Raw genomic sequence first — 24,316 nt, 5'->3', positions numbered from 1 at the left:
TGTGGCTAGTGAAGAGATGCACCTACCAAAAACATTACAGAAAGTGTAAGAAAGAGTATTAACAAATATTGAGTAGCTACATGGATGCGTATAGCTTAAGAGTTGTAAAACTACCGTAGACTATCGTAAGTAAGCGTAGACTGTGGTAGTTTTTTTAGTTGCCTTGGTCAATTAAGACCGAATCTGTGTTACCTGTACGATAGGTGTCGTGCATACCCATCGAATATTACCTCATATAGAACGCTTTGTCTACGTTTGTGATCTGTGTATGACTTGATTCCGTAGATACCGGAGGCGGTGAACCATCTAGAAACTGGTTCAAATGGCTCTGAGCACTATGGGACTTAACATCTATGGCCATCAGTCCCCTAGAACTTAGAACTTCTTATACCTAACTAACCAAAGGACAAGACACAACACCCAGTCATCACGAGGCAGAAAAAATCCCTAACCTCGCCGGGAACCGAACCCGGGAACTCGGGCGCGGGAAGCGAGAACGCTACCACACCACCACGAGCTGCGGACTAGAAACTGAGTGATGATACACAAAGGGCGGCGTAACCTACGAAACATTTTTGTTCTATATAGTTATCCACTTCTCGGTTACATGAAAATAAACAGTATTTATAACAAAATTCAAACTGTCAATGTTTCATTCGAAAATTGTTGATTTATGATATGAAAAGGAGGATGTTGTGGTAAAAAATTGAAAAAATACAGATTTATCACACATCGTTAGAAAACACAATTTTCTCAAAAAAGGGATAAAATAAAAAAACACGCACAACAAAAATGTATGAAACATATCTTCAATACAGCCCGCCCGGTTGGCCGTGCGGTCTAACGCACGGCTTTCCGGGCGGGAAGGAGCGCCTGGTCCCCGACACGAATCCGCCCGGCGGACCTGTGTCGAGCTCCGGTGAGACGGCCAGTGCGTGGATGGTTTTCAGGCGGTTTACCATATGCCTCGGCAAATGCGGGCTAGTTCCTCATACTCCGCCTCAGCTACACTATGTCGGCGATTGCTACTCAAACAAGTCCTCCACGTACGCCTACACCACAATTACTCTACCACGCAACATAGGGGTTACACTCGTCTGGTGTGAGACGTTCCCTGGGGAGGTCCACCGGGGGCCGAACCGCCTAATAACCCTGGGTTCGGTGTGGGGAGGCGGAGGGGTGAAGTGGGCTGTGGTAGTCGTTGTGGTGTTGCGGACCACTGCGGCTGCGGCGGGGACGGAGACTCTTCGTCGTTTCTAGGTCCGCGGTTAACATAACATAGCTTCCATACATCGTCGAGCTTACATAAAACATGTTTCTATGCAAAAGCAACTTTTGCATTTATCAATGCCAACACGAAAAGGTTACCTTTGATCATGGTGAATAGTACACTCCTGGAAATTGAAATAAGAACACCGTGAATTCATTGTCCCAGGAAGGGGAAACTTTATTGACACATTCCTGGGGTCAGATACATCACATGATCACACTGACAGAACCACAGGCACATAGACACAGGCAACAGAGCATGCACAATGTCGGCACTAGTACAGTGTATATCCACCTTTCGCAGCAATGCAGGCTGCTATTCTCCCATGGAGACGATCGTAGAGATGCTGGATGTAGTCCTGTGGAACGGCTTCCCATTCCATTTCCACCTGGCGCCTCAGTTGGACCAGCGATCGTGCTGGACGTGCAGACCGCGTGAGACGACGCTTCATCCAGTCCCAGACATGCTCAATGGGGGGCAGATCCGGAGATCTTGCTGGCCAGGGTAGTTGACTTACACCTTCTAGAGCACGTTGGGTGGGACGGGATACATGCGGACGTGCATTGCCCTTGCCGGTCTAGGAATGGTAGAATGATGGGTTCGATGACGGTTTGGGTGTACCGTGCACTATTCAGTGTCCCCTCGACGATCACCAGAGGTGTACGGCCAGTGTAGGAGATCGCTCCCCACACCATGATGCCGGGTGTTGGCCCTGTGTGCCTCGGTCTATGCTGTCCTGATTGTGGCGCTCACCTGCACGGCGCCAAACACGCATACGACCATCATTGGCACCAAGGCAGAAGCGACTCTCATCGCTGAAGACGACACGTCTCCATTCGTCCCTCCATTCACGCCTGTCGCGACACCACTGGAGGCGGGCTGCACGATGTTGGGGCGTGAGCGGAAGACGGCCTAACGGTGTGCGGGACCGTAGCCCAGCTTCATGGAGACGGTTGCGAATGGTCCTCGCCGATACCCCAGTAGCAACAGTGTCCCTAATTTGCTGGGAAGTGGCGGTGCGGTCCCCTACGGCACTGCGTAGGATCCTACGGTCTTGGCGTGCATCCGTGCGTCGCTGCGGTCCGGTCCCAGGTCGACGGGCACGTGCACCTTCCGCCGACCACTGGCGACAACATCGATGTACTGTGGAGACCTCACGCCCCACGTGTTGAGCAATTCGGCGGTACGTCCACCCGGCCTCCCGCATGCCCACTATACGCCCTCGCTCAAAGTCCGTCAACTGCACATACGGTTCACGTCCACGCTGTCGCGGCATGCTACCAGTGTTAAAGACTGCGATGGAGCTCCGTATGCCACGGCAAACTGGCTGACACTGACGGCGGCGGTGCACAAATGCTGCGCAGCTAGCGCCATTCGACGGCCAACACCGCGGTTCCTGGTGTGTCCGCTGTGCCGTGCGTGTGATCATTGCTTGTACAGCCCTCTCGCAGTGTGCGGAGCAAGTATGGTGGGTCTGACACACCGGTGTCAATGTGTTCTTTTTTCCATTTCCAGGAGTGTATATGATTGAGTAAAAAATAACATCTATTACTAATATATCTTATTATGTTTCTGCACATGAACTGCACTTGCAACAAAAATAATTGTTCTGGTGACATAAAAGGGCAGAAGTTATGCGATCAAGTAAGTTTTCTTACTTACAAAAAGCAATTTATGTTCTGTAAGGATATAAAATACATAATGAACTAACACTCAATGATGTGTGGTTCTAATTACGTGCAAAACAAGCAACCAACTTAACAAAAAAACAAACAGAAATAGTCGGTTCCTAGTTCCTCCTTTACACATTCGTTTGTATTTTTCCCTAACAATGCTACTAATACTAAAGTCAATTCTATAACTTACTACATCACTTATTACTGTACCAACATACCGAGCCTTTAGAGCGCAGTTCTAGTATAGCTAAAGGCTTAAGTCCATAGAAGATATTTATTCAGTAGTGAATTTTACTTACGAGTTTTTTTTCATTATTATTATTTCTCTTTGTTAATGGTACACCACCTGGATAACAACTACCGGCCTTCTACATTAAACTGCCTTCTTAGAACCTGTCGTACAGTACGCATTGTTGTTTCCTAAATGTTTGCATGTCTGCATGCTTGCATTTAACGTTCTGACGGTGACTCTGGTTATTCATGTACTAGCAATTGACATTTGCAATGGCTTATCTCGAGTTTACGTTAACCTATGTCCTCGCAATGTTAGTCAATTAAACGTGTTGGCCGAAGTATCATTACTTTATATATATACATATATTTTTTTCTTTGGTAATGAGATTTTGGTTGGTTTGTAGCGCATAAATGAAGCCGCAGTACATTCTGAAATTAGGTTATATGCCACACGTAGTTATTACGAACGTCTCTAAACAGGGCCATTAACGAGAATACGTAGATTTTTACAGTACGGACGAAGTGAAACCACACAGTGCGCGAGACCAGCCGTTGGTGCAGTGTGGTTGTTATATGGCTTACGACCGGACAACGACAGCCGTCTGACAGTAGTGCTTCAAACTACTGTGCAGTATATAATCTTACGATTAGGGCATCGACAACTTAGACACATGATAGAAATGTTCTGTTAGAAATGTAAAGAAATATTAAAATCTTCCAGAGAACTTTTGGTAGCCGCATAGCTTTAGTACTTCCTTTATTACAGGATCGTACAGAACCAGTTTCGCGATGACTTTTTAGCATCCTTTTCCGTATACCGGGTGATCAAAAAGTCAGTATATATTTGAAAGCTGAATAAATCACGGAATAATGTGCATAGAGAGGTACAAATTGACACACATGCTTGGAATGACATGGGGTTTTATTAGAACCAAAAAAGACAAAAGTTCAAAAAATGTTCGACAGATGCCGCTTCATCTGATCAGAATAGCTATAATTAGCGTAACAAAGTAAGAAAAAGCAAAAATTATGTTCTTTACAGGAAATGCTCAATATGTCCACCATCATTCCTCAACAACAGCTGTAGTTTAAGTATAATGTTGTGAACAGCACTGTAAAGCATGTCCTGAGTTATGGTGAGGCATTGGCGTCGGATTTGTCTTTCAGCATCCTTAGGGATGTCGGTCGATCACGACACACTTGCGACTTCAGGTAACCCCAAAGCAAATAATCCCACGGACTGATGTCTGGGGACCTGGGAGGCTAAGCATGACGAAAGTGGCGGCTGAGCACACGATCATGACCAAACGTCGGGCGCCAGAGGTCTTTCACACGTCTAGCAATATGGGGTGTTTTTTTGGTTCTAATAAAACCCCATGTCATTCCAAGGACCTGTGTCAATTTTTACCTCTCTATATACATTATTCCATGGTTTATTAAGTTATCAAATTTATACTGACTTTTTGATCACACGGTACATATAACTAGTGCAAAAATGCGCTAGCATTTATTCATTTTTTGTTTCTTCTCCATAACTGCGGCTAACAATGCTCATGCACAGTGCCTGCGCTTGTTACCCATTGGAATTTTTGATGTTTCATCTCATAACCATACAATTTAGGCGGTCCTGGCAATTCAAACACAGTCCGAACGTCGGGAGGCCGTGTATTTTTAACGAAATAATGTTGAATTAGTTATACGTATACACCTCAGATGCGATTAAATCATCGCGAATCCGGTACTGTATGATCCTGTAATAGAGGATCTACTATAGCAAATGTGGCTACCAAAAGCCTTTTAGAGGATTCCGCTGCCAGAATTTCTATTAAAGTAGCCAGAAGCGCCTTACGACCAGTGGGGAATGCTGCAGGCTTACCGGCGTTGGTGGAGCCGGAGGCGGGCGCGATGGCGTGTCGCAGGCTGGCGAGCGCCTCCTTGAGGCTGCGCACATCTGCGGTGAGTGCTGCCATATCCTCCGCCTCTGTGCCGGAGCTGGGCTCCGAGCACGAGCTGCTGTCCGCATCCCCACCCCGTTCGCTCATCTGCAACAACAACAAAACATTGCAATCGCGTCAAAAACTACGCTGACGGAAATGGAAAATGTGGTATCGTAGACGGCCGGGGTGACCGAGAGGTTCTAGGCGCTAGTCTGGAACCGCGCTACTGCTACGGTCGCACGCTCGAATCCTGCCTCGGGCATGGATGTGTGTGATGTCCTTAGGTTAGTTAGATTTAAGTAGTTCTAAGTTACAGGGAACTGATGACTTCAGATGTTAAGTCCCATTGTGCTCAGACCCATTTGAACCATTCTGTGGTATCGTACAGAGATCGCGTTGCCACACCAAAGTTGGCAACACGAATCGATACCACCGAGGGCTCGCCGCAGTCCGCAACGAAGTAGGGGAAGCGCTGCTGAAGACCACGCCTTTCATATCAGCTCTGCAGCGACCTCACGTTGCGGTTCATATAGTGTCGAGCGTGGATGAACTCAGCTTCAACAGTCCACTTTATACTCCAGGACCAACGCGTCGGTAAAGTTTCTGAATAACTTGTAATGTTGTTAATGTTGAACGTTGTATCTCAACAGAACGGTTTGTTAGTTAGTGCATCAAATTATGATTTTTCCCGTCTTTGTGTACCGCAAGTTTCTAGAGGAACGATAGGTTCCAAATCATTGGAATAGAGCACATGTAGTCCAAGTCTTGAAGACGGGTCGTCGAGCAGATGCGCAAAACTATAGACCTATATCTCTGACGTCGATCTGTTACAGAATTTTAGAACATGTTTTTTGCTTGCGTATCATGTCGTTTCTGAATACCCAGAAACTGCTCTGTAGGAATCAACATGGATTCCGGAAACAGCGATCGTGTGAGACCCAACTCGCTTTATTTGTTCATGAGACCCAGAAAATGTGAATTACAGGCTCCCAGGTAGATGCCATTTTCCTTGACTTCCAGAAGGCGTCCGATACAGTTCCGCACTGTCGCCTGATAAACAAAGTAAGAGCCTACGGAATATCAGACCAGCTGTGTGGCTGGATTGAAGAATTTTTAGCAAACAGAACACAGCATGTTGTTCTCAATAGAGAGACGTCTACAGACGTTAAAGTAACCTCTGGCGTGCCACAGGGGAGTGTTATGGGACCATTGCTTTTCACAATATATATAAATGACTTAGTAGATAGTGTCGGAAGTTCCATGCGGCTTTTCGCCGATGATGCTGTAGTATACAGAGATGTTGCAGCGTTAGAAAATTGCAGCGAAATGCAGGAAGATCTGCAGCGGATAAGCATTTTGTGCAGGGAGTGGCAACTGACCCTTAACATAGATAAATGTAATGTATTGCGAATACATAGAAAGAAGGATCCTTTATTGTATGATTATATGATAGCGGAACAAACACTGGTTGCAGTTACTTCTGTAACATATCTGGGTGTATGCGTACGGAACGATTTGAAGTGGAATGATCATATAAAATTAACTGTTGGTGAGGCGGGTACCAGGTTGAGATTCATTGGGAGAGTCCGTAAAAAATGTAGTCCATCAACAAAGGAGGTGGCTTACAAAACACTCGTTCTACATATACTTGAGTATTGCTCATGAGTTTGGGATTCGTACCAGGTCGGGTTGACGGAGGAGATAGAGAAGATCCAAAGAAGAGTGGCGCGTTTCGTCACAGGGTTAGTTGGAGATGTTTAGCAAACTCAAGTGGCAGACTCTGCAAGAGAGGCGCTCTGCATCGCGGTTTAGCCTGCTGTCCAGGTTTCGAGAGGGTGCGTTTCTGGATGAGGTATCGAATATATTGCTTCCTCCTACTTATACCTCCCGTGGAGATAACGAATGTAAAATTAGAGAGATTCGAGTGCGCAAGGAGGCTTTCCGGCAATCGTTATTCCCGCGAACCATACGCGACTGATACAGGAAATGGAGGTAATGACAGTGGCACGTAAAGTGCCCTCCGCCACACACCGTTGAATGGCTTGCGGAGTATAAATGTAGATGTAGATGTAGGAGACAGTTGTAAATCATCCAGTTCGCCTGTGGCAAAACACTGGCAAAGGTAAGTGAATCTCTTATTCATTTCTGTAATAAAGCGAACTAATATTTCATGTGTTCTAGTTTACTGAGCCTTCCCCCATAGCAATAAAATAACCTACAGTTGTGACAACGTTGTGGATATGTTCATCAGGTCGTTCCTGAAAGGAACTTAAAGTCAGATAAAATGTTGTGATATGTGTAAGATATGTTTTTCTTTTCAATTATTTCTCTGTGAAATAATTCGAAGGATCCTAGCTCATACAGTTTCTCAACACAGACCACGTGTGCAACGCATTAAGTCATCTCCCAAGACATCGCCTTCACCTTTCTTTGCCTTTTAGCAGCAAAAGTGCTTTAGGTGGATGCAGAAACACAAAAAACCTTTGGCTCTGACTGCCTGTTTATGCTCTCCTCCACGTAGTTGTTTCATATGTTTGTGGCAAACCAGGTAGCATATTCACACAACGTCTCTAATAACAACACAAGTTCATATTCAATTGTACTGAGAAAGATTAAAGCTCCCATTGCTATTTCAGTTGTCCATTTGTCTCTACAGGTCATATCCTGTAACACGTTGTACACAGAAGCTACCCTCTCCGGAAGAATTGTCATAACTTGTCGCCTAGAAGGCCATCTTCTATCGCAGAGCCTCTTGAGGCATTTTAATACAATCTAACAAAGCCCCCCCCCCCCATCTTAAAGCAGAGCTGCTTAAGTAATTGGAAAACCAAACTTTTCCAAAAATATGAGCATCAGAACGAAGACCCTAGCACGCCAGCGATATTTAGACTGTGCTGCACAAGGCACAAATTGAGTAAGGTCGTTTCTTGGCATACATGTGTCTGAAAACCTTCGTATTTTCCTGCTGTGTTCAAGCCACTAGCGAAGCTTTAGTCGCCGGCCGCGGTGGTCTAGCGGTTCTAGGCGCGCAGTCAGGAACTGCGCGACTGCTACGGTCGCAGCTTCGAATCCTGCCTCGGGCATGGCTGTGTGTGATGTCCTTAGGTTAGTTAGGTTTAAGTAGTTCTAAGTTCTAGGGGACTGATGACCTCAGATGTTAAGTCCCATAGTGCTCAGAGCCATTTGAACCATTTTTGAACCAAGCTTTAGTTGCAACATTTACAGATGTCTATGTCGTCAGTGCAAAGCTTCTGCAATATTTATTCCAATAAGTCCCGTACGGCTGGCTAAAGACTTACGATAAATTCTTGCATTACATGCTAGGCAGTGCATCCGATGAGCAAAAAGTTTTTGGCAGAAGATTTCTAGAATCACCTTCAGGCAATTACTCTACTGTTCCCCTCTCTATTAGAAAGTGGGATAATGAACACCGAAATATTTCCGCTCTGATTTATTTCAATTTGAAGCAATGGTCATTTCTCCCTACGTAGTTGAATCAACAAAATATTTTGTCATTCGACGAAGAAAATTGTTGATGGAAATTTCGTGAAAAGTCTGGCCTCTGTTTCAATGATTATCTCCCAAACTCATTTATGATATCACTGACACTCTCTCCTTTATTTCGCGATAATGTAAAACGAACTGCCGTCACTCAATCTTTTTCAGTTCTTTATCAGTTTTGTGTTTTACGGATTTAATACCGCGCAGCAAAACAGAAAAAGACGGACAAGCGTAGTGTACGCATTCTCTTCAGTAGATTTATTGCATCTCCTAAGTGTTATCCTAATAAAACGTGGTCATTAGTTTACCTTCCTTATAAAATTGTCTATGCGATGGCTCTAACTTAAATTGTTAGTATAATCCACAGGTATTTAGTAGAACCCACAACCCCCAAATTTGTGTGATTTATGGAGAAGCGGAAATTACCGCATTTTTTTCAGTACTCATGTATAGACCCTCGGACATTTTATTGTTCGGGACAATTTCTACTTTCTGTGCCATGCTAATTTCTTATACAAATCATTTTCTTTCATGTCGGGATCAAGCCTGTGATCTTCATGGACTGACACATTTGTTTGACGCATGGCAAAAAATTGCTGAAGATGACATTCGGAGGCTATTTGCTTCCATGCGGCACCGAATATAACAGTATAACAGTGCATTGGTGCCTTTTAGGGTCATAGCGAGGGAGTGGCGAGATTGGCACCCGCCATGGGGGCAGAAACAGACATTGTGCAAAAACAACCGGAGAAGAAAAAGATAGACGATTCGAGGACTAACCGGGGCCGCATACGAGTTTTCCTACCACTCCTGCTTCTGTCTTCTGGCTACGGAAAGAAGCCTTTCTCTCAGCCAGTGACTATAAACGCACGCTGTTATCACGGTGTCATTTCTGCAGTGTCATTTAATCCAAGCAGCATATAAAAGAAACGACTATTACCTAACAGACGTTCATCGATAATAGGGTTTATACGACAACAGTCCGCTAGGCTCACACAGCTGTCCAGTACACGTCTCACTCATGTCAACACTGGATACCTTGCTGCCACTTCGCTGCAGTAATGCAGGAGCTTAAAGATCAGCAAGCGGGTGCTGAAGCAAGTAGCTTCCCATTTTTGCCGATTTCTGCCAACTGAGGATAAGAGAGAATCGCGACGGTAGAGGAAGCAAGTAAAAACGGCAGAGGCAATATGAAATTTACTTACCCATGCAGCCAGTACCTTTGAGTCCTCTAGTCACGGATTATAAGACATTATGTGTAAAGAAAAATGATTCAAAAATAAGCCTTCCCTCGCTAATTAATAACGGGAGTTCCTACTTATGTTGCCTATAGACAACTATAGTATGTTTATCTGAATTGAAACTGCATGTAAACAAACGAATTAACTACGTAAGCGTCGACCAAATGAGGATCAAAGCCAAAGCGTTTACAGGTGTTGAGTATTTTGATATCTGGGCTTCGCCAAGGAAGCGTTGTAAGACGTCTGCTGCTCTTATATTGTACAAACGGCTTAGAAGATAATCTGAGAAACCTCTTAGATTGTTTGTAGATGGTAATGGCTTATACCGTGCAGTAAAGTCATCAAAAGATACATTATTTATATCCTCTGTACTACTACTGTCGTCTCTTGTTTTGCTACCCCAATAGCAAAACTCATCAACTGCCTGGATCAGTTCATATGTTATAAAATTCCTCCAGCAACACTGAGTTAAATTTATTACACTCAGTTACACTTGTTTTTTTTTTCCAGTTCATTTCATAATACCTTTTCAAGACTATCCATTCCAATAAACCGATCTTCCAGGTCACCTTTTGTCTCTGACACAACTAAAGTGTCAACGGTAAAACGGAACTTTTCATTTATTTTCCTTGAACTTTCAACCTTTTTTTTTAAATTTCTCCTAACTCCCTCGTTTTTTAACTACTGCCTCTCTTACAGGCCCTTCAACTCATATAATTCTAGCATAGTTTCTGTAATTTTTTTAGATAATCTAGCGTTTCCTATGGTCCACTCCCACTACCTCCTTCTACATAACAAGGATTTTCTTTTCTTTTGTTTATTCAAATATGTGTCCCTAATTATTACCTGCCATATAGTCGCCCAACTTGTACATTGTACAAATGTAATATAGTTTAACATGGTTTCTGATATAACTACTAAGTCTGCATCTATCTCAATGCAACCTCTCGCCTTAAGATGCGACTTTTACGTATTCAATTTATAGGCTGCCATTCTTTGGAGCCTACATAGATTCACAGTATATCTTCTGCAAAACAGTGAAAGGAATACAGTGGTGCACATTTTCCTCGAGAGAGACTACTTTGTCACAAGTGACCGATATTCTTGCAAAACGTCAGACCAAAATATTTTTAAGCAATACATTAAACATGCCTCAAGTGACACTACTTTGTCACAAGTGACCGATACTCTTGCAAAACGTCAGACCAAAATATTTTTAAGCAAAACATTAAACATGCCGTCAAACCATATAGCCTGTCAAAGAACTAGATCCTATAAAATTAAGACAGATATTAGTCACACAAAACCGAATGGCCACAGCATAAATTTATGTAACTGTAATTAGGCCCACACATTCATGGTTCTAATGGTTCTGAGCACTATGGGACTTAACATCTTAGGTCATCAGTCCCCTAGAACTTAGAACGACTTAAACCGAACTAACCTAAGGACATCACACACATCCATGCCCGAGGCAGGATTCGAACCTGCGACCGCAGCCGTCCCGCGGTTCCGGACTGCAGTGCCTAGAACCGCACGTCCACCACAGCCGGCCCCAAACATTCAAACTTAGAAGCTAATGTTGCATTTTTACAAAGAAAAGATACACAGAAAATTTTATATGCATGATAAAACATGATAAAAAGTGGCTCTGTGATTAAAATAACACAAGATTAGGAAATAACAAAATTATTTAAGTATTCAGCGTGTATCAGCGTAGATCTATAACGTCTGAAAGTTGGAAGAAATATAATACCTGACGATAAAAGTGATGCACACACATGACATGCTTGGATGTTAATGATACTTCGTACATGTACTCACCATCAGTGCGTATGTAAATGAATACAGTTGTAATTCACTTGAAAAATTTGAGTGGTCACCGGGGTACACTAGTGCTCTTCGTGTTCTGTGTTGTTACCAGGCCTATTGGGGTATGTAAGGGGCGTGAACAGTGTTAGATGTTAAGTGGTTACTGGAAAGGACATTGAGATACTACACACTCATGTAAGACAGTGTTATAAGCACCTAATGTAATTGCTTTCAGGGAGTGGATGAAGAGTTGTAGACCTTTTAATGTTTTGATTTTTGCTTTAGAGGTTATTTTGAGGTGATCAGGGGTGAGCGAGGAAAAGAAGTTGTGTGACATTATTGTGAGGATCATCTGTTGTGGTGTTACCCTTATATTTTACCCTTAATATAAATAGTGAGTTATTTATCATGTACACACTGTCTCCGTAAGCAAGTTATCCCAGTCAGAACCACAGTAAACTTCAGAAAAGCCCCCAGATACAACACTGAAGAACATTACGTTGAAATACTACTGTCTGAAGACTTCAAAGCCTTAGAAGACAGAACAATTACAAACACTATAAAACCAATAAAAAAATTTATAAAATTCTAGACATAGCATCACTTCTCTCGTTCAACATAGAAAAATGTTTTCCAATACACCAGTAACCGAGATAATAGATATTACAGGAAAAATCTGAAGTCATACACCCAAAAACCTGATGGGCAGCTTAATAAAACACATCCATTATTACTGCTTATATGAAACAAAGCTACACACATCAAAAAATGTTTTGCGTCACCTCGGTTCCGAGAGTTCCGGAACCTGTACAGAAAATTGGAATAGAGATCATATCAACATCAGTTCCGCCCTTTTTATTGCTCATGAGAACCACACATTGTATGTTGTACCACCATACAGGGAGACCTTCAGAGGTGGTAGTTCAGATTGCTGTACACTCCGGCACCTACAATACTCAGTAGCACGTCCTCTTGTACTGAAGCATGCCTGTATTCCTCGTGGCATACTATCCACAAGTTCATCAAGGCACTGTTGGCTCAGATTGTCCCACTCCTCAACGGCGATTCGGCGTAGATCCCTCAGAGTGATTGGTGGGTCACGTCGTCCATAAACAGCCCTTTTCAATCTATCCCAGGCATGTTCGATGGGGTTCATGTCAGGAGGCCGTGCTGGCCACTCTAGTCGAGCGATGTCGTTTTCCTGAAGCAAGTCATTCACAAGATGTGCACGATGGGGGCGCGAATTTTCGTCCAAGAAGACGAATGCCTCGCCAATATGCTGCCGATAAGGTTGCACTAACGATCGGTGGATGGCATTCACGTATCGTACAGCCGTTACGGCGTCTTCCATGACCACCAGTGGCTTACGTCGTCGCCACATAATGTCACCCCAAAACAGCAGGAACCTCCACCTTGCTGTACTCGCTGGACAGTGTGTCTAAAGCGTTCAGCCTGACCAGGTTGCCTCGAAACACGTCTCCGACGATCGTCTGGTTGAAGGCATATGCGACACTCATCGGTGAAGAGAACGTGATGACAATCCTGGGCGGTCCATTCGGCATGTTGTTGGGCACATCTGTACCGCGCTGCATGGTGTCGTGGTTGCAAAGATGTACCTCGCCATGGACATCGGGAGAGAAGTTGCGCATCATGCAGCCTACTTGTGGCTGCACGAAAAGCATTATTCGACACGGTGGTGTTGTTGTCAGGATTCTCCGAGCGATAGGTAGCGGTCATTCACTGCAGTAGTAGTCCTTTCCGGCCTGAACGAGGCATGTCATCGATAGTTCCTGTCTCTCTGTATCTCTTCCATGTCCGAACAACATCGCTTTGGTTCACTCCGAGACGCCAGGACACTTCCCTTGTTGAGAGCCCTTCCTGTCCCAAAATAACAATGCAGACGGGATCGCACAGCGGTATTGACCGTCTAGGCACGGTTGAACTAGAGACAACACGAGCCGTGTACCTCCTTCCTGGTGGAATGACTGGAAGTGGACGGCTGTCAGACCCCCTCTGTCTAATAGGCGCTGCTCATGCATGATGGGTTTAGTGACATCTCTGAAAAGTCAAAGAGACTGTGTTTGTGATACAGTATCCACAGTCAACGTCTATCTTCAGGAGGTCTGAGAACTGGGATGATACAAAACTTTTTTCATGTGTGTATTTCCAAACAAAATATTTTTTTTTTTGCAAGAGGTTGGATTAGTAATGAGTTACCTAATTTCAGAAGCCTTAGCAAATGTTGAACAGATTATTTTTACAAAAGTATTTTCAACGGAATACAACACGTACTGTTTCAGATAAATGGGTGACATCCGCTGCTTAACAGGTGAATCACAAACAAAAAATGAATACTGCTATTAACAAATTATATAAAATGATTAAATTCGCAATACAAAGAGAACTTTATAATCGAATTACATTTCCAGACAATACAGTCAATAAATGCAACCACATGCACGTACCTCAAATGTACTATAAACTGCTAACAACTGACGCTACCATACACTAAACTTCGTAACACCCGAACTCACACAAAGGAGCAGTACTCCGGCTTATGATCCGTATACTCGACGTAGTATCACTCACAAATGAAAACTATTAACGAGAACTAGCCTTCATAATGCACATAACGAGAAACAGTGGATACAATAGTAACAGAGTGACAGAGCTAGACAGCATAATTAGCATGCAAAGAACAACAGTATACACAAAGCCACAAACAGCACCGAGCGAGGTGGCGCAGTGGTTACCACACTGCACTTGCATTCGGGGGGATTACGGTTCACACACGCGTCCGGCCATACTGATTTAGGTTTTCCGTGATTTCCCGAAATCGCTTCAAGCAAGTTCAGAGATGGTTCCTTTCAAAAGCCACCGCTGACTACCTTCCCCATCATTCCCTAATCCGATGGGACCGATGACCTCACTGTTAGGTCCATACCCCCACCATCCCAAGAAAAAGCTCTAACAGCCAACCACATTCAGCAACATAATATCACCCAACATGCACACTAAATACAGAACACAGAGTAATATGGAATCAACATTTTCAAAAGATAAGGCATAAAGATAGCAACAGATAATTGTATAAAAAATAATTCCTGAACTAACTGACGTTGACTTATACACAAAAGCCCAAAGGCAAAAAGAAAACCCATTTATATGACCCAGTGTACATGATCAACAACTCACTATTCACATGGCCAGATAATATAGTAGAGTAATACCACAACAGATTATCATCAGACTCTTGCCACAGAATCCCCCTCCCCCCCCCCCCCCCCCTAGGCTCGCTGATCACTGATCCCCTCAAAATAACCACTAAACCAAAAATCGTATCACCTGAACACCTACAACTCTGTATCCATTTTCTAATAGCTCTTAAATCCACATTCAAATTTCTGGAACTTCCCTCGACTAGCCACAGTCCCATCTTCCCAAACTACCTAAAATAATGTTAAGGTCTCTTCAGTAAAAAGTAATGTAAACATACACAAAGAAAAATACAAACACGCACGAATGTGTGTGTGGGTGGGTGTTGTTCTGTGATTATAAAATAGTCAAATTTATATAGAACTTGATGGTATGAGCTCACTCATCAGTGTGACGTTGCACCCTGTCGAGCTTGCATACATGCGTTTATTCGATTGGGGAGGGTGTCACAAAGCTGTAGCATCGTCTCCTGAGACATCTGGTCCACAACTATTGTAACTGGCCCTTGACATCCTGGATATTGGCAGTGGGAGGGATATGGCGTCTGAGCTGTCCCCACACACCTATCGCGGTCGGATCTGGGGTCACGATAGTGTAGTATGAGAGGTAATACAAGAGCACACACTATCTCTGAAGTACCACTGAGCTGTCAGAGTTCTCTCAATCACAACCAGCTGCGTCCTCACGTTATGTCTGATGTCTCCCCCCACGTCGCTTGGAATAATACCGCTGTATCTTCTAAAAACATTGAAAGTGTGAGGCCTATGCCTAGGTCGCCACCACACTCAGTAACGATGGTCATCTGGAGTAGTGGAGGACCCCGATTTATAACTGAACGTAGTGGGATGCCATTCATTAGCACTCCATGCTTTTCGGTCACTGCACTACCCCAGGCGCAGCCGCTATGTTTTTTCTTGTGGTGTTGATGGTAGCTTAAGCATGGGTCGGTAATTCCATAGTCTGGCTGCTGCCAGACTCCGAACAATGTATCACAATGATACAGAATATTACATGGATTAATTACGTGTTCGCGCTTGGCAAGCGCAGATGTGACCGGTTAGAATGTACTTGGTGCGCAATACAATGATCCTCCCTCATAGTGGTTAGACGTGATCGACCGACATCTTGACGACAGATATGCCTGCTCTCACGTTTCCATACCGTCTACAGTTCAATTCTTTTATCTTGGCAGTTCGCGCATGCCCGACCAGACGCGGGAGATTGCTGCGTTGCCAGTTGCACGCGCCAAGCAAACTTACGTATAGGGGGGAGCGCGCAGTTTATGAAGTAAAGCCACAACGGCCGCATTAACCCTTTCACTGCTACACAGACGTGCTCCCCGCATTCTGCACTGTGCGCGATTTTGTCATCACTGCACTGCTCGCCTGTGCAGACACGTGGTGTTTCGACTGCTTTGACACACTTATCATTCGATTTCACAAAAACTATTTGGTCCAAAAATTTGAGTTTTACACATCTTCTTGACTGATACCTTGCCCCCATAAATGACTTAATTTTGTTTCGATGTTCAACGCAGTTATTGTGCAGCATTAAATGTAGTAAACCATTCGACGAAATTATGAAGAGTTTGCAGAGGTAAAAGTCCATAGCGCATAGTTTCCGTATGGTCGATTTTAGTTGCCACTAGAAATTTCAAAAAATTACCTTCAAACGAATAAAATTTATGAAGTAAGACACTTCGATATTGTTTTTAAATAAGGAAAATATTAAGCACCATAAAAGGTGTGAACTCAGAACCTTTCGCTTAGCAGCAAAATTCTTTAACCATTACGCTAACGCAGCTCGTCACCCAACAGCCTTCTTGCAGGTTTTTAAAATACGACGCAAAATACCGACAAACGCTGTTGGTATGACTATGAATTACTCACGTTTCGTCGATGTACAATAGGATATAAGCAATTACCGCTGTTCTTTATTGCGGAAAAGCGGAAAGCGGTTAGAGAGAATGATACAAACACCTCTCCTTGCTATCGCCTGAATTAGGAGGCTTATTGCTTGTTTGGTTTAAGTAATTAATACAATATGAAGCAATTGGTATAAAGAGCGCTTTTTCCAAACTTCCTATAAAAGAAATTCTGCTATCAAGACATTGCTTTTGTTCAATTACTTTATTTATGACTGAACGTTTCTAAAACTGAAGACCATCGTCTGTGCTCTGCACTGCAGTCGAGCTCTGGCAACGTCGCTCTCTGTTCAGTGGCTGACTGTGTTTTGTGGCGTCAGATGCGCAGAAAGAACCTAAACTCTATCGCTGTCGTAAATGACGCGCACTTTATCAGTGGATCACTTACACAAACGAATACCCCAGAAATGTGGATATTGCACGATTCGAACAGCCTGCAAAATAGAGAAGCACAATGAGGCTCCTTTCAAACTCTGTCGAGGTCTGATAACGCCACCTCATGCTCGTACGCGCCATCTGTGTGCTTTCACAGTGATAAGTCGACATCTGACAATGTTTACTTTCATTATATACTCTTTTATGCATGGTAACAACAGTAAACATGATCAAATCTACTGCACTTTGTTGACCGTTATTCTTGTTACGGAGAATTTAAGTTCTAATCATTTACAATTACTTCGATAGTGTGCACGTATACCAAGTTAGACTTTTTTTGTCTGGCAGTGTAGTTGCCACAGCCTTAGAGAGGTAGAAATTCGTTGGTCTTCAATTTGTGAGCGATTGGAGGGTGTGCGCAATGATGACAGACAACTCTGTCATGCTCGTGTTCAAAATAAACGATCCCGTGATGACATATAATGGAGGCGGGGAGGAAATTTTATGTAAGAAGGGGTGAAACATTTAACATAGTGGCTACGATTGAACAAAAAAATGTAACAGTTAGATTACGTTGAAGAAATAATAGTAAGGATCAAGTCTGTGAGATTAGAATATCTTGTAACATATCTCTGTGTATACAATTTATTTCAATAAATATTTTAATACCTAATTAAAGTCCCTCACACTGCAATAAACGAATGTGAGGCGCTGTCTCTTCGAAAGTAGTCAGTTACATCTCCGTTATAAAGCTACTGTGTGTGTGTGTGTGTGTGTGTGTGTGTGTGTGTGTGTGCCATATATGGCTGCGCGAATATTGAATAACTGAACAGCAGTCTCCCTCAGGAGTTAGAGGCAGAAAAACAGCAATTAATTGGTGACTGTGCCATCAGGACGGCGGGAGGGATGGTAAGACAGGAAGAGGGGGAATGGAGGCGCCAGAGCGGGTAGGGTACTAATGAGTAATGAATTTATACTTACCGGAAGCCTTGAGTGACATTTTCATACAGTTGAGGTGATGAAAAGTGCATAAAATTGTTAATGTATAAACTGGTAAAAGCCGCGAGGGGGAAGCCGTACGGTCTATGGCGCCTTGCCACTGTTCGCGCGGCTCCCCCCTTGGAGGTTCGGGTCCTCCTTCGGGCATGGATGTGTGTGTTGTCCTTAGTGTAAGTTAGTTTAAGTTACATTAAGTAGTGTGTAAGCCTAGAGACCGATGACCTCAGCTGTTTGGTCCCATAGAACTTACCACCACCAAACTGATGATTTGAAGTTATTGCTAACTAGCCGTTAATTGGTACCTTAGAAACAGCGAAGCAGATATGCAGTGTAGGATCGAAAATTATTTTTGAGGGAGCTAGGTGCACAGAAGGCTAGTGACTTGAAATGAATTGTTCAGTGATAAAAGTGGAATCGCTAGAGATTCAGCAGTCATAACTGAAATGCAAGAAAACATTGAAGCGACACATTACCACACAACACTGCGATTCGGTGTCTACGCCACACTTTGAATTAACCAGAGTTTCGCACCATGAAACTGCTTATAAGTTTGCAATCATCGACTCGAAGCAAGATTACACATGTTTCGAAGTAGGATACAAAGGTCTTAACATAGGTAGTCTATGTAGTAAACAATACTCCCCATCGTTAAGAAAGAAATAATTTGTGTGTGTGTGTGTGTGTGTGTGTGTGTGTGTGTGTGTCTGGAAAGCGAATAGGTGTCGTGGGAACAAGTATCCCGGCGGATTTCGGAGGATGAGGAGCTATTATTGTCAAATGTCCCATTTCATTTATGCTTGCTAGGTTCCTTATTGTTAACTACGGTACCAAGGTGGTAGTTTGACAGTATTTCACTAGGTGTGTCGTGGTCTGGACAACAGAGAACTAACAGCGTGTTTGTCACGTATGATGAATGGATGTATAATGCGTAAACCTGCCAATCGTCTAAACTATCATATCAAAAGTATCCGGACACCGCTATCTAATGCAGAATTGAGGACGATATGTCACGGAGCCTACCGTATAAATGAAGGCGAGGATGGCTCTGAGCACTATGGGACTTAACTACTGTGGTCATCAGTCCCCTAAAACTTAGAACTGCTTAAATATAACTAACCTAAGGACATCACACACATCCATGCCCGAGGCAGGATTCGAACCTGCGACCGTTGTAGTCGCGCGGTTCCGGACTGCGCACCTAGAACCGCTAGACCACCGCGGGCGGCGAAGGCGAGGAGTATTGTGTTGTCAGCAGAGAAGCAGGAGCACAAGATTGGATTGGTCAGGAGAGCTCAGTGACTCCGAACATGGATGTCACCCAAGTAACAAGTCCATCAGGAACATTTCACCCCTTCTAAAGCTGCACAAGTCGACGGTTAGTGATCCGACTGCGCTGTGGAAACGCGAGAAAACAACCACAGCTAAACCAAAACCAGGCATACCTCATAGAGGTGACGCCTGTGTATAAGAAGGGTAGCAGGACGGATCCTCAAAACTACAGACCAATATCCTTAACATCTGGTTGTTGCAGGATTCTCGAACATATTCTCAGTTCGAATATAATGAATTTCCTTGAGACAGAGAAGTTGCTGTCCATGCGTCAGCACGACTTTAGAAAGCATCGCTCCTGCGAAACGCAACTCGCCCTTTTTCACATGATATCTTGCGAACCATGGATGAAGGGTATCAGACGGATGTCATATTCATTGACTTCTGGAAAGCGTTTGACTCGGTGCCCCGCTGCAGACTCCTCACTAAGGTACGAGCATATGGGGTTGGTTCCCAAGTTTATGAGTGGCTCGAAGTACGTTGTCCTCGATGGTGAGTGTTCATTGGAGGTGAGGGTATCATCTGGAGTGCCCCAGGGAAGTGTGGTAGGTCCGTTGTTGTTTTCTATCTACATAAATGATTTTTTGGATAGGGTGGTTAGCAATGTGCGGCTGTTTGCTGATGATGCTGTGGTGTACGGGAAGGTGTCATCTTTGAGTGACTGTAGGAGGATACAAGATGACTTGGACAGGATTTGTGTTTGGCGTAAAAAATGGCAGCTAACTCTAAATATAGATAAATGTAAATTAATGCAAATCAGTAAGGAAAAGAATCCTGCAATGTTTGAATACTCCATTAGTAGTGTAGCGCTTGACACAGTCACGTCGATTAAATATTTGGGCGTAACATTACAGAGCGATATGAAGTGGGACCAGCATGTAATGGCAGTTGTGGGGAAGGCGGATGGTCGTATTCGGTTCATTGGTAGAATTTTGGGACAATGTGGTTCATCTGTAAAGGAGACCGCTTATAAAACACTAATACGACATATTTTTTAGTACTGCTCGAGCGTTTGGGATCCCTATCAGGTCGGATCGAGTGATGACATGAAGCAATTCAGAGGCGGGCTGCTAGATTTGTTACTGGTAGGTTTGATCATCACGCTAGTGTTACGGAAATGCTTCAGGAACTCGAGTGGGAGTCTCTAGAGGAAAGGAGGTGTTCTTTTCGTGAATCGTTACTGAGGAAATTTAAAGAACCAGCATTTGAGACTGACTACAGTACAATTTTACTGCCGCCAACTTACATTTCGCGGAAAGAACACAAAGATAAGATAAGAGAGATTAGGGCTCGTACAGAGGCATATAGGCAATCATTTTTCCCTCATTCTGTTTGGGATTGAAACACGGAGAGAAGATGCTAGTTGTGGTAAGAGGTACCCTTCGCCACGCACCGTATGGTGGATTGCGGAGTATGTATGTAGATGTAGATGTAGATGTACTGACGGACAGGGACCGTCGAACGTTACGGAGAGTGGTTGTAAAAAATCTCATGAAATCAGCGGGAGGTATCATTCGTGAGTTCCAAAATGCTACCACCAGGCCAGTGTAGCGATTCAAAAGTCAGAAAATTCAATGGACAGTATTTTTCAGTACCGGTATTTCGTTCATTGTAAGCAACTATCAATTCGTGACGTCGGCGTCCAGACACGAGTTGACTGGAATCTGAATCCCTTTTAGCAAACTAATACACTGCTGGCCATTAAAATTGCTACACCAAGAAGAAATGCAGATGATAAACGGGTATTCATTGGACAAATATATTACACTAGAACTGACATGTGATTACATTTTCACGCAATTTGGGTGCATAGATCCTGACAAATCAGTACCCAGAACAACCACCTATGGCCGTAATAACGGCCTTGATACGACTGAGCATTGAGTCAAAAAGAGCTTGGATGGCGTGTACAGGTACAGCTGCCCATGCAGCTTCAACACGATACCACAGTTCATCAAGAGCAGTCGATGGCGTATTGTGACGAGCCGGTTTCTGGGCCACCATTGACCAGACGTTTTCAGTCGGTGAAAGATCTGGAAAATGTGCTGGCCAGGGCAGCAGTCGAACATTTTCTGTGTCAAGAAAGCCCCGTACAGGACCTGCAACATGCGGTCGTGCATTATCCTGCTGAAATGTGGGGTTTCGCAGGGATCGAATGAAGGATAGAGCCATGGGTCGTAACACATCTGAAATATAACGTCCACTGTTCAAAGTGCCGTCATTGCGAACAAGAGGTGACCGAGACGTGTAACCAATGGCACACAATACCATAACGCCGGGTGACACACCAGTATGGCGATGACGAATACACGCTTCCAATGTGCGTTCACGGCGATGTCGCCAAACACGGATGCGACCACCATGATGCGGCAAACAGAACCTTAATTTATGCAAAAAAATGACGTTTTGCCATTCGTGCATCCAGGTTCGTCGTTGAGTACACCACCGCAGGCGCTCCTGTCTGTGATGCAGCGTCAGGGGTAACCGCAGCCGTGGTCTCCGAGATGATAGTCCATGCTGCTGCAAACGCCAGTAGAACTATTCTTGCAGATGGTTTTTGTCTTGCAAACGTCCCCATGTGTTGACTCAGGGATCGAGACGTGGCTGCACGATCCGTTACAGCCATGCGGATAATATGCCTGTCATGTCAACTGCTAGTGATACGAGGCCGTTGAGATCCAGCACGGCGTTTCGTATTATCCTCCTGAACCCACCGATTCCATATTCTGCTAACAGTCATTGGATCTCGACAAAGGCGAGCAGCAATGTCGCGATACGATAAACCGCAATCGCGATAGGCTACAATCCGACCTGTATCAAAGTCGGAAACGTGATGGTACGCATTTCTCCTCCTTACACGAGGCATCACAACAACGTTTCACCAAGTAACGACGGTCAACTGCTGTTTGTGTATGAGAAATCAGTTGGAAACTTTCCTCATGCCAACAAGTTGTACGCGACGCCACCGGCGCCAACCTTGTGTGAATGCTCTGAAAAGCTAACCATTTGCATATCACAGCATCTTCTTCCTGTCGGTTAAATTTCGAGTCTGTAGCACGACATCTTCGTGGTGTAGCAATTTTAATGGCCAGTAGTGTAATATCTCTCAAGTGCTAAAATTTTATTGATCATGAAATACAGTTGTTGAAGTTTATTCAGAATCGGAAATATGTAATTAGTAATTACGTGTCATAATTTCATAGTTTAATATAAAGGTGTTTTGAATGTTGTATGCGTACAGAAAAGTGTGAACTTATGTGTGGCTTTTACTCTGAGACGAGTTATCACTTAGCGTGCTAAAAGTGCGCGTGTACAGTTCGCTGACCTATGTGGTGAATTTCATTTTGTGATCTTCACCCGAATGGAGAGTAAATCAAGTTACATTTAAACTTTACGTGAGATAGACACATTACGTTATTACAAAAGAATCTTTTAGCCCAGTAAGGAAAACTGAAACCTGCGTGCTCGATTTGAAATACGTTACACGTCAGTGCGTGATCGAGCTGTCCAGTAAATCACGTACAGTAGCTACAAATGCTTTAGGAGTTCATGCACGAAGTTGGAAATTAATTTTGAGACACGTGCTGATTTTGACAAAAAATTAACCGAAAGTTTACTCAAGATATTGAGGTCCAGTTTTAATTGTGACACGTTTCACCCTGTTGATTACGTCGCCCAGCAACATTGTAAAGCTGCTTAATTAATTAATTAGAACTTTTTGCGACGTAGTAAGGCCCATTACACACAAAAAATGTTACTCCAAGTTCTCTGACTCCATGAGAGTATGAGAGTGTTTTCCTTTCCATAAAACCCAATAAACCGGTAGTTTCAAAAGTTAAATTATTAACTGTTGTGCAACTTCATTGATTGTCCTACACCACTACGGAACTTGTTGTATCGTGTCCCTTCACAAGATATCTCAAGAAGCCAGGATAAACAACAAGAAGAAAAAGACTAAAGAAGAGGAATGGGTATAATAGGTAACACGATGACAGTGCGTAGCGAGTTGACCAGAATGCGATTAATGGTCGAGCAGCTGCCCCTCGTAAGCCACATACTACCGCACTCTATGCTAAACGATGTTTTAGGTGGTGTTAACAGCTACACCTCTGCACAGTGGATGACTTGTAACTAGCGCTTTGGAGTGATGAATTACACTGCAACCTATAGAAAACCGACATGACGGTTTGTTTTTGGCGAATGCCAGGAAAACAGTGCGTACCATCATGTATAGTGCCAAGAGCGAATTACAGAGGAGGTGGTGTTACGGTGTGAGGGTGTTTGTGTTTTTTGTGGTTCAGATGTCGTCTCCTAACGGCCATTAAGAAAACGCTAAATGCGGAAGGATTTTAACGTATTCTACAACCTTGTGTAGTACGTTCAGTAGAGAAACAGTTCGGAGGTGAAGACAGTGGTTGATAATGGACTCTGTCACAAAGGAGCGGATACTTTTGATCAAATTTTGTATTTATTTTCAGGGTCAGTTGCCAGTTCAAATCCGTTACATCGGAATACAAACTTTGTACAGCGTAAGTTTATATGATTTGTAAAACAGCAATCCTTGGCAATAATTAATCGTTGACCGAGGGCTGGTCAGGAGCTCAATGTGTATGAGAATGAGATGTCGATATGCATCGATGCATAGTGGTCCTAATTACCCCTGTATATAGGTACCACAAGTTATCTGTAGGCGTTTCACATTACTTTCGTAAAAGATACATTTTACGCGTTGCTACTTACTGAAGCTAATAGAAAACCTGGCCTAAGCTATGGCTTGTAGGGTTGTGTTTTGCCCATCATGT

General features: G+C 43.7%; 1 protein-coding gene across 1 annotated transcript in view; it reads right to left on the bottom strand.

Annotated features, from left to right (window-relative positions):
- The window catches only part of LOC126298888 (rho GTPase-activating protein 45-like), a 610,977-nt gene that overhangs the window by 417,681 nt on the left and 168,980 nt on the right, over window positions 1-24,316 (bottom strand). Inside the window, exon 2 of the mRNA XM_049990422.1 lies at window positions 5,057-5,222. Within this exon, the coding sequence (XP_049846379.1) occupies window positions 5,057-5,222 (166 nt within the window). The remainder of the gene's footprint in view (window positions 1-5,056; window positions 5,223-24,316) is intronic.

Source organism: Schistocerca gregaria, chromosome X (assembly GCF_023897955.1).
Source record: "Schistocerca gregaria isolate iqSchGreg1 chromosome X, iqSchGreg1.2, whole genome shotgun sequence".
NCBI classification, from domain to species: Eukaryota; Metazoa; Arthropoda; class Insecta; order Orthoptera; family Acrididae; genus Schistocerca; species Schistocerca gregaria.
The sequence above is the reverse complement of the archived record's forward strand: the minus strand, read 5'-3'. Positions and strand labels throughout refer to the sequence as shown.